This window comes from Plecotus auritus (assembly GCF_963455305.1).
Source record: "Plecotus auritus genome assembly, chromosome: 3".
Taxonomy (NCBI): Eukaryota; Metazoa; Chordata; class Mammalia; order Chiroptera; family Vespertilionidae; genus Plecotus; species Plecotus auritus.
Window position 1 is genome coordinate 106,948,841 of NC_137772.1, and position 14,617 is coordinate 106,963,457.

The following is a 14,617-nucleotide window of genomic DNA, read 5'->3' on the forward strand; positions in this document are numbered from 1 at the left end:
CCACAATGGCGTAATATTAGAAATAAACTACAATAAAAACAATCCAAAACACTCACACACTTGGAAGCTGAATAGCATGTTATTAAATATTGATTGGGTTACCAATGAGATCAAAGAAGAAATTAAAAACATCCTGGAAACTAATGAAAATAAAAACACAACAATCCAAAATCTATGGGACACAGTGAAAGCAGTCCTGAGAGGGAAGTTCATAGCTCTACAGGCCTATCTCAAAGAGCAGGAAAAAATGGTAGTAAATCATCTAATGCTACAACTCAAAGAATTAGAAAGAGAGCAACAAGAAAAGCCCAGAGTGAGCAGAAGGAAGGAGATAATAAAGATTAGAGCAGAAATAAATGACATAGAGACCAAAAAAAAAAAAAAAAATACAAAAGATCAATGAAACCAAGAGCTGGTTCTTTGAAAGGATAAACAAGATTGATGAACCTCTAGCCAGGCTCACCAAGAAGCAAAGAGAGAGGACTGAAATAAACAAAATCAGAAATGAGAGAGGCGAAATAACAACAGACCCCACAGAAATACAAAGGATTGTTAAAAAATATTATGAACAATGCTATTCCAACAAACTAGACAACGTGGAAGAAATGGACATATTCCTAGAAAAATACAACCTTCCAAAACTCAATCAGGAAGATTCTAAAAATCTCAATAGGCTGATAACTATGGAAGAAATTGAAGCAGTCATCAAAAAGCTTCTAGCAAACAAAAGCCCAGGGCCATCGTCCTCAGACTATTCCAAAAAATTCAAGAGAAAGGAACACTTCCAAACTCATCCTATGAAGCCAGCATCATCCTAATACCAAAATCAGATAAAGACAACACAATGAAAGATAATTATAGGCCAATATCCCTCATGAATATAGATGCCAAAATCCTCAACAAAATTCTAGCAAATCGGATCCAACAGTACATCAGAAAGATCATAGACCATGACCACGTAGGATTTATCCCATGGATGCAAGGATGGTACAATATCCGCAAATCAATAAATGTGATACATCATATAAACAAATTGAGAGATAAAAATCACATGGTCATATCAATTGACACAAAAAAAGCATTTGACAAAATCCAACACCCTTTTTTAATAAAAACTCTCAGCAAGGTGGGAATAGAAGGATCATACCCCAACATCTTAAAAGCCATATATGACAAACCCATAGCCAGCATCACACTCAATGGACAAAAACTAAAACGATTTCCCCTAAGATCAGGAACAAGACAGGGATGCCCTCTCTCACCACGCCTGTTCGACATAGTACTGGAAGTACTAGCCATTGCTATCAGACAAGAAGAAGAAATAAAAGGCATCAAAATTGGAAAAGAAGAAGTAAAACTGTCCTTATTCACAGACGACATGATACTGTACATAGAAAACCCTAAAGACTCCATCACAAAATTATTAGACTTAATAAATGAATTCAGCAATAAATGAACTTTGTAGCAGGATACAAAATTAATGCCAAGAAATCTATGGCATTTCTATACACCAATAGTGAACTTACAGAAAGAGAGACTAAAAAAGCAATCCCATTTACCATCGTACCAAAAAAATTAAGATACCTAGGAATAAACTTAACTAAAGAGGTTAAAGACATATGCAAAAAACTACAGGACACTGAAAAAAGAGATAGAGGAAGATATAAACAGATGGAATAACATACCACGTTCATGGATTGGTAGAATCAACATCATCAAAATGTCCATACTACCCAAAGCAATCTATAGATTCAATGCAATCCCCATTAAAATACCAACGGCTTATTTTACAGACCTAGAACGAACTCTCCAAAAATTCATCTGGAACAAAAAAAGACCCCAAATAACTGCAGCAATCCTGAGAAAGAAGAACTAAGTAGGTGGGATCTCAATACCAGATTTCAAACTGTATTACAAAGCCACTGTTCTCAAAACAGCCTGGTACTGGCACCAGAACAGACATATAGATCAATGGACTAGAATAAAGAACTCAGAAATCGACCCAAATCACTATGCACAATTAATATTCGACAAAGGAGGCATGAACATACAATGGAATCAAGACAGTGTCTTCAGTAAATGGTGTTGGGAAAATTGGATAAATACATGCAAAAACATGAAACTAGACCCCGACTTACACCATACACAAAAATAAACTCAAAATGGTTAAAGGACTTAAACATAAGACGGGAAACCATAAAAATACTAGAGGAATCCACAGGCAGAAAAATCTCAGACATATGCCGAAAGAACTTCTTCACTGATACTGCTCCTAGGGCAATAGAAACTAAAGAGAAAATAAACAAATGGGACTACATCAAAATAAAAAGCTTTTGCACAGCAAAGGAAACCATCAACAAAACAACAAGAAAGACCACTACATGGGAGAACATATTTGCCAATGTTATCACTGATAAGGGTTTAATCTCCAACATTTACAGGGAACTTATACAACTCAACAAAAGGAAGATAAACAATCCAATCAAGAAATGGGCAATGGACCTAAATAGAAACTTTTCAAAAGAAGACAGAAGGAAGGCCAGGAGACATATGAAAACATGCTCAAAGTCACTAATTATCTGAGAGATGCAAATCAAAATGACAATGCGGTACCATCTCACACCTGTCAGAATGGCTATCATCAACAAATCAGTAAAAGTCAAATGTTGGCGAGGATGTGGAGAAAAAGGAACCCTCGTGCACTGCTGGTGGGAATGCAGATTGGTGCAGCCACTGTGAAGAACAGTACGGAGTTTCCTCAAAAAACTATAAACGGAACTCCCATTTGACCCAGTAATACCACTTCTAGGAATATATCGCAAGAAGCTAGAAACACAAATCAGAAAGGATATATGCACCCCTATGTTCATAGCAGCACAATTTACCATAGCTAAGATTTGGAAACAGCCTAAGTGCCCATCAGCAGATGAGTGGATTGAAAAACTGTGGTACATCTACACAATGGAATACTATGCTGCACTAAAAAAGAAGGAATTCCTACCATTTGCAACATGGATGGAACTGGAGAGCATTATGCTAAGTGAAATAAGCCAGTCAGAAAAAGACAAATATGACATGATCTCACTCATCTATGGGAAATAATGAACATAAACTAATGAACAAAAACAGATCCGGAGACAGGGAAGCATCAATCAGACTGTCAAACCTCAGAGGGAAGGTAGGGGAGGGTGGAGGTAAGGGGGAGAGATCAACCAAAGGACTTGTATGCATGCATATAAGTCTAACCAGTGGACACAGACAACAGGAGGGTGAGGGCATGAGAGGGGGAGTAGGAAGGAATGGGGGGATGAGGACAAATATGTAATACCTTAACCAATAAAGAAATTAAAATGCAAAGAAAAAACAACAACAACACTGAACAGGCTATTTTTTTAAATGTTGATGCACTCAAAATAGAGATAATTCACTGCTCCTTTCCACTGGTTATAAGAGCCATACCTGAGTGCAGACAGGAGTTGTAGAGTAGCTCAGTGGAGGGGCCAAGGCAGGAGCTCCCCCTGACATCCACATTGGCCCAGAAAAGAAATGTAAATAACACTGGATTCCTAAAACCTGGGCTTAAGTCCCAAGGAAAGAAAGTGGTCTTGAGGTCACTGGCATAATCCGTGTATTTGTGACTGGATACTGCTGTTCTGTAAATCCTTTCTAAATTAGAGCAAGGTAGTAAGATTTGATAGCAAGTCAGAATTAAGAGGCAGTCAATGCATATTATAAGCAGTTATATGACCAGGAAATGATTGTATGGCATATCTTCTAGGGCAAAATGCAAATGTAAAATTTTATATGCATAAAAAGACTCACATTAAACAAAACATGAACAGTGCCATTGGATTAATTTTGATCCAGCAGTTAAAGAAACCTTGAATGAAGTGTTAATTTTTCAAGAACACATTGATTTTAGAATGAATTTGTGTTCCATTTCTTTATGGAGATGATTACCTGGCATGGCATCCCTATCACAAATTTCAAGTTAGTGCTGATCAAATCAACTAGGTTAGTTAAGTTCAACTCTAGTTGAAAAGATTGCTTTGAGAAAACAATAGAAAACATAAATGTTTGTTTGAAGCAATCTAAGGTAATGTAACCTATCCATTTTAAACTTATAAAAGCAATAATAGTTCCAAATGTCTGCAGTAACAAACACAAGTACATTTAATACATTTGCTTATCTGCTTTTTTGAGTTTCTGAAATTACTTTGGTAAATGATATATCCATCTATATTTATAAGATTATAATTAAATGTATCATATTTATGAGATTTATATAATCTTAGAGATGCTGAACAGTGACCAGTTAATTTTAAAGTGAGATAATTTTCTGTATTCATTTTTAATGAATTCACTTTTAATCTTTTTAAGATTAGATTCATGATTCTTTTTATTTTAACTCAAATTTTAATTTTTTTTAAAGTAAAACAGGCTCTTTACTATTCACAAAGTAAAACTTGAGTTGCAAAAATTCTCTCTCCAAATTTTCCTCCTGTATTCCCCTATCCAATATTGGCTGCCACAGACAGACTGAAAATACAGGGTCACTTTTTTTGCATCTGTGGTGGAAACCTTAGCAACAGACAGTAAGTGCTCCAGGTCTCAGGATTCCATTCTCTGACACGTGCACAGTAATCTGATCATCCTCCTCCCTTCCTTGACTTATGGGGTCAAAATGAAAAAGAGAAAAGAGATTTTCACCCAAACCTGGAAACTGCCTATAGCTCTTAAAAACAAAACCTGTTCAAAACAATGATAAAAAATTAATCGCTATACTGAGTTTCTTGAAATATCTATATTGTAAAAGCAATAAGAATTTGGCTTAAACAGTTATTAGTAGATGTTTCACCTCAACTATATCTGATATTTTAAAATTCATGGTATATCTAAGACAAAAAAAGAAAATAAAGGTTCAGTAAAATTTGTCAATGTCAAAGTTAGTTTGGATTAGGAACTAATTCTGCTTTTTACTATTGTAGTTTTTTAGTATTATTGATAATGTTTCAGTTAATGTGGAGCTTCTTGCTCCTTTATATCCTTCTGTGATTGTACTACATAGCCAAGATGTTAGGGGCAACAGGCTGGCTGGACCCATGATCATTTTCTCTCTTACTGCTCCATGGGAGTTCATCCTACAGTTTAGGTTTGTTCAGAGAAAATGAGGAATATTCTTTGATCAAGGCTAAATATCCTCCAAAAAGCACAGTTGTAACCTGTCAGTTGGTTAATAAATAAGCTGAGGTCTCCTAGGGGAGTTTTACATGTAGCAATTCCAGCATCACTGTCATTTTGTGGCGGTCCACATTTCTGTGTGAAGATGGTGTCTATCTTGAAGGGAGAGACTTTCCCCAATATCAGTTTCCAGGGGAGGGATAATCTTTAGACAAAAATTGTCCCTGCTCTGACGGTTGGCCATGGTAAGGAGGTAGAAAAGATAGTTGGCTTCTCTTTTGCTCATTGTTATCTTGACCAACACTTCAGATTTATCCTTCAAGGCATCTACAGGTCTGCATCTTTTGGGTTGCAAGGGTTACAGATGAGGATTGCCACTCATTAGCAAACAGAGAGGTAGAAAAGAAGTCATGTCTGTCATGCCAATAAATGAAGATAAGCAAGCTCTATTTTTCACCCCAGATTACCCAGAGTCAAATGACTTCCTCTACTTCCCTTTTGTATCTATAACACAGTAAGCATTAGCATCACCTGGAGGACTTGGAAAACCCAGGTTACTGGGCTCCAGCTACAGAGTTTTTGATTCAGTGGGTCTGGGAAGGGGCTTAAGACTTGTTTTTCCAACAAGTCAGGTGATGGTGATACTACTGGTCCAGGAAACTACACTTTGGGAACCACTTTCTTAACAACTGTTTCTCTAACTAAAGGCTTATAGTTTTGAATAATCTGGAATATTGGCTAAAAGGGCTCAGGGATCTGGATGATAAATTTTACCAAGTTACCAAGTGACATTCATGCTCTAAACATTGAGTCTCATTATCTTAACCTTTAGCAAAGTCTCATTTCAGTGTTCATCCAAACTTGGTGAGCTCTGTCATACCAAGGGAGGAATTCTCAGTCCACCCTTAAACTAGGAAGGGTAAACAAGCTGCATCTCAAGTGCCAGCCATGTTCCGAGACTTATTCCCTGGCTGATTACAATGTAGGTCATGCTATGAGAAGGGAACAGTGGTAGAACATTGTTGCTACTCTTCAAGCGAACGTCAAAGAACAACAAGGTCTTTGGAGAATGTCTAGGGAATCAGTAAAGCCATAAGAAGAAGGTGACTCTTAGAGAACCAAGTTGGGCTTGGTGCTCTAATTATCCAGCTTACTGAGAGTTCCTGCTTCCAAGACTCACTTTGGAGATTTCAGTTTTACTTATTTTTAGGAAAAAAAAGATTACAGCACCTCTATTTTTAAATATGGAGGTTATAAGTTACATAGTAGTACAACAGCTTGTGAGTGGTACCAGAGGCTAGCCTTGTAGCCCAGCCTAGAAAACTCTTCACATTCCTCTGGGCCCATGCTATTGAGTACAAAAAGGCCTCTGAATAGGCCCTAAAGGCCTTTGTTCCTAAGAACCTCACCATCTTTATGAAATCAGGTGACAATCACTTTCATATATGTATCCTATATAATAAAGAGGTAATATGCAAAATGACCATCACTCCAACACACAAGATGGCCGCCCCCATGTGGTCAAAGATGGCTGCCCCCATGTAAACACAAGATGGCCAGCAGGGGAGTGCATTGTGGGCAATCAGGCATGCAGGGGAGGGCAGTTGGGGGGGACTGGGCCAGCAGGGGAGGGCAGTTGGGGGGGACCAGGCCTGCAGGGGAGGGCAGTTGGGGGCAACCAGGCCAGCAGTGGAGGGCAGTTGGGGGGGACCAGGCCTGCAGGGGAGGACAGTTGGGGGCAACCAAGCCTGCAGGGGAGGGCAGTTGGGGGTGACCAGGCTGGCAAGGGAGGGCAGTTAGGGGCAATTGGGCCAGCAGGGGAGCAGTTAGGTGTCTATCAGGCTGGCAGGAGAGTGGTTATGGGGTGATCAGGCTGGCAGGCAGAAGCAGTTAGGGTCAATCAGGCAAGCAGGCAGGTGAACAGTTGGAAGCCAGCAGTCCTGGATTGTGAGAGGGATATCCGACTGCCCGTTTAGGTCTGATCAGGCCTAAACGGGCAGTCGGACATCCCTCGAGGGGTCCCAGATTGGAGAGGGTGCAGGCTGGGCTGAGGGACACACCCTTTCCCCCCATACATGAATTTCATGCACTGGCCTCTAGTCATTTAATAATTCCCATTCCACAACTTATATCTTTAATAAATAATTAATAATGAAATAGATCTTACACCTGAGTTTTAAAAAAAGGCCACAAAGACAGAAACAAAAATAACCTTACTCATATCAGTTTTAAGACCAAGGAAAGGAAAGGCAACACTGACATAGTCATCTTATGAGTACACTTCCTGCTCCAATACCAGCACTAGAACCCTGGAGACAGGACACAGGCCAACTCACTGCAGCTATCCCTGCACCAGGCTCTCATTCCCACTGCTGTTAGCTCCACAGCCTTGCCAATGGTAAACTAAAATTTAGCAAATACAAATTGGAAATTCTTCATAAGCCAGTCCCAAGTGGAATAAATGCTTTAACAGAGACTTTTAGAGTTACTGGCCTTTAGCCTGAAAAATTAATTTTTGTGGTAGAAATTATGCAAGTCAGTAATATACTTCTATTTGTGGCCAAATCTGTGTTTTCTGATTTTACCTATGTTAGTTTCCAAAGCTCAATGTTTTGTCTTACAGCAAACATGTTAGACCCAGGAAAATCTGCTCCACCACTCTGGCATGTTCTAAAATTATAAACTAAAATTTACACTATCTTAAACCCTCACACTCTGGACTTCAGACACCCTCTGCTTGTCATGGTTCATAAACAAGGCACTTTCTTCAAAGTCTCCTTTGTTGCTTTACCTGAGCTGGTTGAGGCTGGTGACTTGCTGCGCCTGGAAGGTCCTGGGCTCTTGGTGGTGCTCCTGCGTGATGACGAAGCTATTTTGGTGTAAGAAGTGGACTTCACAACTCGACATTCTGGGGAAAGAACAACAACTACACATCATTATAGGATCATTTAAAATGCACAACAAACTGGAAATATAAATATATGACCATCCTCAGTCACACCTATTTCCTGTCAGCCCAATGCTCATCTATAGGAAATAAATCAAAAAACAAGAAGAAAAGGCACAGTAGGTGTCTTCCAGATCAAAATAAATAATACCCTGGCCAAGCCGAGAAGATCTCAGTTGGTTAGAATCAGGGCTGGATCTCCTGTCAGGGCACATACAAGAAGCAACCAAAATGGATAAATAAGTGGAATAACAAATCAATGTCTCTCTGTCTCATTCATGCACTGGTGGGGTCCCTCAGCCTGGCCTGTGAGGATCGGGCCAAAATTGGCTCTCCGACATCCCCTGATGGGTCCCAGATTGTGAGAGGGCACAGACCAGGCCAGGCCAAGGAACCTTGCCGGTGCACGAATCCATGCACCAGGTCTCCAGTCCTATCTAATAAAAGAGTAATATGCAAATTAACCATCACTCCATCACAAAGATGGCAGTGCTCATAGCCACAAGATGGTGGCACCCAGTCCCTCTCAGCCTCGCCGGAGTCCCCTAGTCCCAGGGAGGCGGTCACTGAGAGTGGTCAGCGTGAGCAGCCTGGTGGAATGCCTGCTTTATCGCCCTGGCAATGAGGCAAGCGTTCCACACCCAGCCGCAGATGAGCCTTTGGGCCATGGAGAGCCGCTGGGCAGCGGGCATAGAGCGGCCAGGCCCTGCAGAGGGCTACTGGTGTATGATTCATGCACAGGGCTACTTGTATGCATATAAGATCTTTGGTTAATCTCTTCACACCACCCCCCTTCCCTCTGAGATTCATCAGTCTGTTCCATGTTTCCATGCCTGTTGTTTCCCCTCCTGCATTAAGTGTCTGCCCCCTTGTGGTCAGTGCATGGCTGGTAGGCTGGTTGACCGGTCACTTAGGCTTTTATATATAGAGATAATCTCCCTTCCTCTTTTCTCTAAAATTAATCAATAATTTTTTTTAAAGTAAGTAATACCCCAATCCTTGTAATTTACTATATTTGCAATAATGTTTTGGATAGATTGAGAGTAATAGGTTGGTAAAGAAGTGATTTTATTAGGTTTCTCTTCACCCATCTTTGAGTTATTTGTGTATATGTTTCTCTTTTGGGTTAAAGTGATCTTTCTTCAAAGAAAAATGTTAGACAAAGGTCAACCTCTTAAACCTAGATAAGAAGTGATGGATTATTTCTCCCATTATGAAAGATTCCACCTATGCCAAGTTTACTGTTCTTGTGAATCCTGGCAGGAAAAGCTGTGGATCTTCACCATGTGTGGGAAATGACAGAATTTTCTCATAAGAAGTAAAATCAGAGAAGAGGTGACTTTACCCTGTTTATAAGAGCACCATATGAGCCTCTGCAACCACAAGATGATATCTGCAAAATGGCTTTTGGCCTGAGACTGAGAAACAACTTTGGTTTTATTAGACTTAAATCCTTGGTGTTTGTGTTCATTAAGGCCAACGCTAAGCATTTTAATTAGTAAAGAGCTTTTTATTCCCCTCTTAGTAAGCTGCATTGACCAATTATGTTGTTCAAATCCACATATCTTATTCTTGAGGAACCATTTTTAATAAATAAAAATATTTGTATGCTTGTAATGATAATCAATGTTCACTGTGGATAGAAAATATAAAGAATATTTAAAAACCCTCCAATCGAGTGATACTTTTTATTTGGAGGGTGGTATATGAATCTAACATTTTTTCTACTCATTTATATAGTAGGATTAGTCTGCACATATCCATCTGTTACTAGCCCTTTTCACACCACAACATATTGTGAGCATTTTCATTTTTCCTTGTAATGGTTATAATGCATTTCACTGCATGGGTGGACCATAATTTGCTTAGCTAACTTCCTCATGTTGGACACTTAACTCACATTCAATATTTCACTATTATTAATAACATCTTTGTACAACGAATGTGCTATTATCTGATTATTTTCTTAGGATAGATTTAGTCCTTGGTATTTGAAATTTAATTTATAATAACTAGAAACCATGAGGTGCATCATAGTTGCTCAAAATATTTTCTGAATAATGTGGGATTGGTAGATCTAAAGACAAGTGCTTTTAAAAGATTTTGACAAATTGTCCTCCAGGTAGGCTGACCCAAACTGTACTTTCGTTAAAATATAAGAGTGGTCATTTGCCTGACCCTTCACTTATATTTTCAAAAACTCTGCTAATTTCAAAATGAATATTGAATTTCATTGCTTTATATATGAATTAGTTTAATTGCCATTAAAGTTGTATATCTACCCCAAATGCTTATCCTTCTTTTGGCCATTTGCAATTGGGATGGTCTTTTTCTTATTGGTTTGTAAGGATGCATTCTATGTTAAAGTTTTATACTTTAACACCATAAATATTTATCTTTACAGGCAGTTGCTGAAATATGATAACCTTTTAAATGTAGTTTTTTTATATAGTTTATACATTTCTTTGTTTTCAATTTATCTTTATTGTTGAAAGTATTACAGATGTCCCCTTTTGTTTCCCATTGACCCCCTTCACCTCACCACCTTCCCCACACCCAAGGCCTTCATCACCCTATTGTTAGTAAGGCTAAGTGACTGTTGTATTCAAAACAACTGAACGGATGACCGAACAGGCTGTGTGGGGTGACCAGGCTGGCAGGGGGGTTAGTGAGGGGCGACCAAACAACTGAGCAGCAGGCTGCATGGGGTGATCAGGCCATTAGGGGCATTAGTGAGGGGTGACCAAACGACTGAACAGCAAGCTGCATGGGGCAACCAGGCCTGCAGGGGGGGGCAGTGAGGGACAACTAGACTGGCAGGAGGGCAGTTGGGGGTGACCACGCTGGCAGGCAGGTGAGCAGTTAGAGCCAGTAGTCCCAGATTGTGAGAGGGATGTCTGACTGCTTGTTTAGGCCTGATGGGGTCAGACATCCCCCAAGGGGTCCTTGTTGGGAGAGGGTGCAGGCTGGGCTGAGGGGACCCCCCCCATGCATGAATTTCATGCACTGGGCCTCTAATATGCATATAAGCTCTTTGGTTTTCTTCTAAAGTATAGTAGTTTAAAATTATAGTCAAATCTATTAACTTTTCCATTATGCATTTTAAGCATTTTTATACTTTAGTAACAAAGGATTCATAATAATTCCAGATCTAATTCTGATGCCTCACTTTAACTAAAAATTGTCTTCCCTATATATGCAATTCCAATTTTCTAAGCTCAAAACATGTTTCTTTCCCTTTTATATTCTGAACTAGAGGCCCATTGCATGAAGATTCGTGCAATAGGCCTTCCTTTCCCTGGCTGCCAGCACCAGTTTTCCTCTGGCATCCGGGACCCGGGCCGCAATGGAGCCAAGCCTTCAGCCTTCAGGCTTGGTTCCGGCCGCAGCAGAGCCTTCAGTGTTCAGTCTTCAGTCTTCACTCTTTAGTCTTCAGTCTTTGCCCGGACAGAGCCTTCTTTCTTTGCTCTGTGCCTGCATATGCAAATTAACCCACCATTTTGTTGAGGTTAATTTGCATACTCACTCCTGATTGGCTGGTGGGCATCACGGAGGTACGGTCAGTTTGCATCTTTCTCTTTTATTAGTGTAGATGGTTTTATATAAACCCTAGAGGCCTGGTGCACAAAATTCATGCACGGGGGATGTCCCTCAGCCCGGCCTGCATCCTCTCCAATCCAGGACCCCTTGAGTGATGTCTGACTGCCTCTCGCAATCTGGGACTGCTGGCTCCTAACCACTCACCTGCCTTCCTGCCTGATTGCCTCTAACCAACTCTGCCTGCCTGCCTGATCGCCCCTAACTGCTCCCCTGCTGGCCTGATTGCCCCTAACCGCCTATGCCTCACCCTGCACTCAGGACCCAGGATTCCCTCCTCTGGCTGGTCGCAGGCACCTGGGACCCGGGCTGGCTTCACCTGGGCCAGCCGCAGCCGCAGGGGACCGTGGGCAGGCAGCTTTTCCTAGGCCGCAGCCACAGGTGCCCGGGACCTCAGGGTGGGTGGCTTGTCCCTCTCCCGGGCCGCAGGCCCAGGCACAGCCACTGGCACCCAGGACCATGGGGCATGCGGCTTGTCCCTCTCCTGGGGTGCAGGTGCAGGTGCAGCTGCTGGTGCCCAGGACCAAAGGGGGGGCAACTTGATCCTCTCCCGGGCCGCAGTCTGGCTGGTCCCTATTCCTCTCTCCCCAGTGTTGAGTGTCTGAGCAGTTATGGTGTGATGGCGTGAGGGCATGATGATGTGAGGGCGTGACAACCATTTGCATATTAGTTCTTTATTATATAGGCTATTTTCCTATTTTCCCCAAACCAACAAAGTAGTTCATAGCATTTAGTAAAGAGGAATATAAGCATATATAAAATATAAAAGTTTCAGGACTGCAAGTAGGAGAATGTTTCTTGAACAGCCTTGTAAATTGAACTCTTAGGGGCAAAAAGAAAATAATGATTTAAAAAGAAGAAGGAGAAAAGGGAAGAGAAAAGGGAGGGTAGGAGGAGAGGGAGAAAATTCTGCCTTGAGTTATAATATTTGTGGCTTTATAGCCAAAAGCAGAAGAGAAAATGAATCAGGGCATTACTGACCATGCCCAGGCCTCCACAACAGTTACTTAGGGCTGATATTGGCTGTTTTGGCCTGCCCAGGTGCCCCTGCAAGAGATTTCCATTGCTTTAAAAAAGAAAAAAAAAAAGATCTACACAAATGGACATAGCAAAAATTAAAATATAAAGGTAAGCAAGAAATATAACACCAGAAGAAAAGATCAAAACCATACAGGCCATTCACATGAGGTGATAGTGCCCAAGGGCAGTGGTCAGCAAACTCATTAGTCAACAGAGCCAAATATCAACAGTACAATGATTGAAATTTCTTTTGAGAGCCGAAAACCGAATTCTGCACATGGGCCACGAAGTTTCAATCACACTGTACGTGCCCGCCCGCACGTGGTATTTTGTGGAAGAGCCACACTCAAGGGGCCAAAGAGCCGCATGTGGTTTGCGAGTCGCAGTTTGCCGACCACTGCTCACGGGTGTGTCTGCAGAGGTTTTAATTCACAAAACATGTGAAGAGGGCATCCAGTTAGCTTAAGGGTCTGTCCACATAACAAATTCTGGTGTTGTCCTAGCCTTTGGAGATTGGCCTAGGCCTAGCCTTTTGAAGGCCATAAGCAACCATATAGGATTGCTTTAATGTTTCTGGTCCATTGGCATGCTTCCATTTAAATTTGTAACAAGTGCCCACTATGTGCCAAGCATTGAGCACTGCAGACACATAAAGAACAGACAAAGTGTTGGAACTGTAAACACCACCTGATAGTGGAGCATGGAGTCTTTTAAACACCAAGGGCTCTCTTTTGCTTTTTATTTCATGGACTTCACATTTGAAAATGTTGGTTTATGAAACAAATTGCTTTAAGTGATAATATGTTCTCTCATTTTAAATCAAATTTAGGGCTCTAATGAGGTCAGGATGACCAGGACTTTTTGCCACAGGTCATGAATGTTTAGTCACATAAATTTAAAATAATGATTTTAAAAGCTCAGAATCTAGTTAGCAAGAATGCATAGTTGAAATAGAAAGTTACCAGATGGTGCACATTGGTAATAACACCCATATATGAGCCACAACATGAATTTAAAAGTTAATTTTAGCCTGGCTGGATAGCTCAGTTGATTAGAGCATCATCCCATGTGCCAAGGTTGTGGGTTTGATCCCCAGTCAGGGCACATACAGGAATGTCACATGCCACAGGTGCTAGAATTTCTATTTATGGCTCCAGCTACCAACCAGATCATAATAGAACAGATCTTGCCAAACAAAGTTAAAATTTTTCCAGCTACCAGAAAGAAACTAGGTATTTTAGTTATTTAGTCAGTCTTAGAGCAAATGTAAGCATTTAATTTGATTTTTGAAGAACTGAAAAAAAAACTTGTGGGCTCAAGCCATTCTTTTATAGCTTCTCTTGCTACTCTTAAATTTAGATCTCAAGGTATTATTAACCTATGAAAATTATGCATTCACTAGTCTGCTTTCTCACTTCATGCTCCAATGGGTACTAGCTAGTTCCTGGCATATTAAAAAAAAACAAACATGTAATAACTGCTCAATAAATATTGGCCTGAATTGCTATCGATCCTGTAACTATTTGTGTGAACTCTTGCTATTCACTGAACTAATCCAAAATCTCATTTTACTGATGAGGAAACTAAGTTTCATAAATAACAAATAATCAGACTCTATGTCTCTTAGATTGGTGACTCCCTTACCATCCTGGTATCTGATATTGTGGTATAAGCAAGCTGTTCCATTGTGACTAAAGTCTGGAAAGTTTCTGTCAATGTACAATGTCAGGGGAAAACAGACAAGTGGGTGAATCGTGAGAAAGATGGCAAATAACCAGTTCTCTTATTAACATTAAATTAAAATTTTAAAATACTAATGCTACAATTCTATCAAGATTATCTATTGCATCAGAAAAAAGGAACAATGAACTC

The 14,617-nt window shown here is 40.4% G+C and overlaps 1 protein-coding gene across 5 annotated transcripts in view; it reads right to left on the minus strand.

The window, feature by feature from the left end:
• DCLK1 (doublecortin like kinase 1) overlaps positions 1–14,617 on the minus strand; it is a gene marked incomplete at its 3' end in the record, with an annotated part of 521,814 nt that overhangs the window by 137,222 nt on the left and 369,975 nt on the right. For all 5 annotated transcript variants that reach the window (XM_080660910.1, XM_080660912.1, XM_080660909.1 and 2 more), the window contains exon 5: positions 7,973–8,089. In XM_080660910.1, the coding sequence (XP_080517036.1) occupies positions 7,973–8,089 (117 nt within the window). The remainder of the gene's footprint in view (positions 1–7,972; positions 8,090–14,617) is intronic.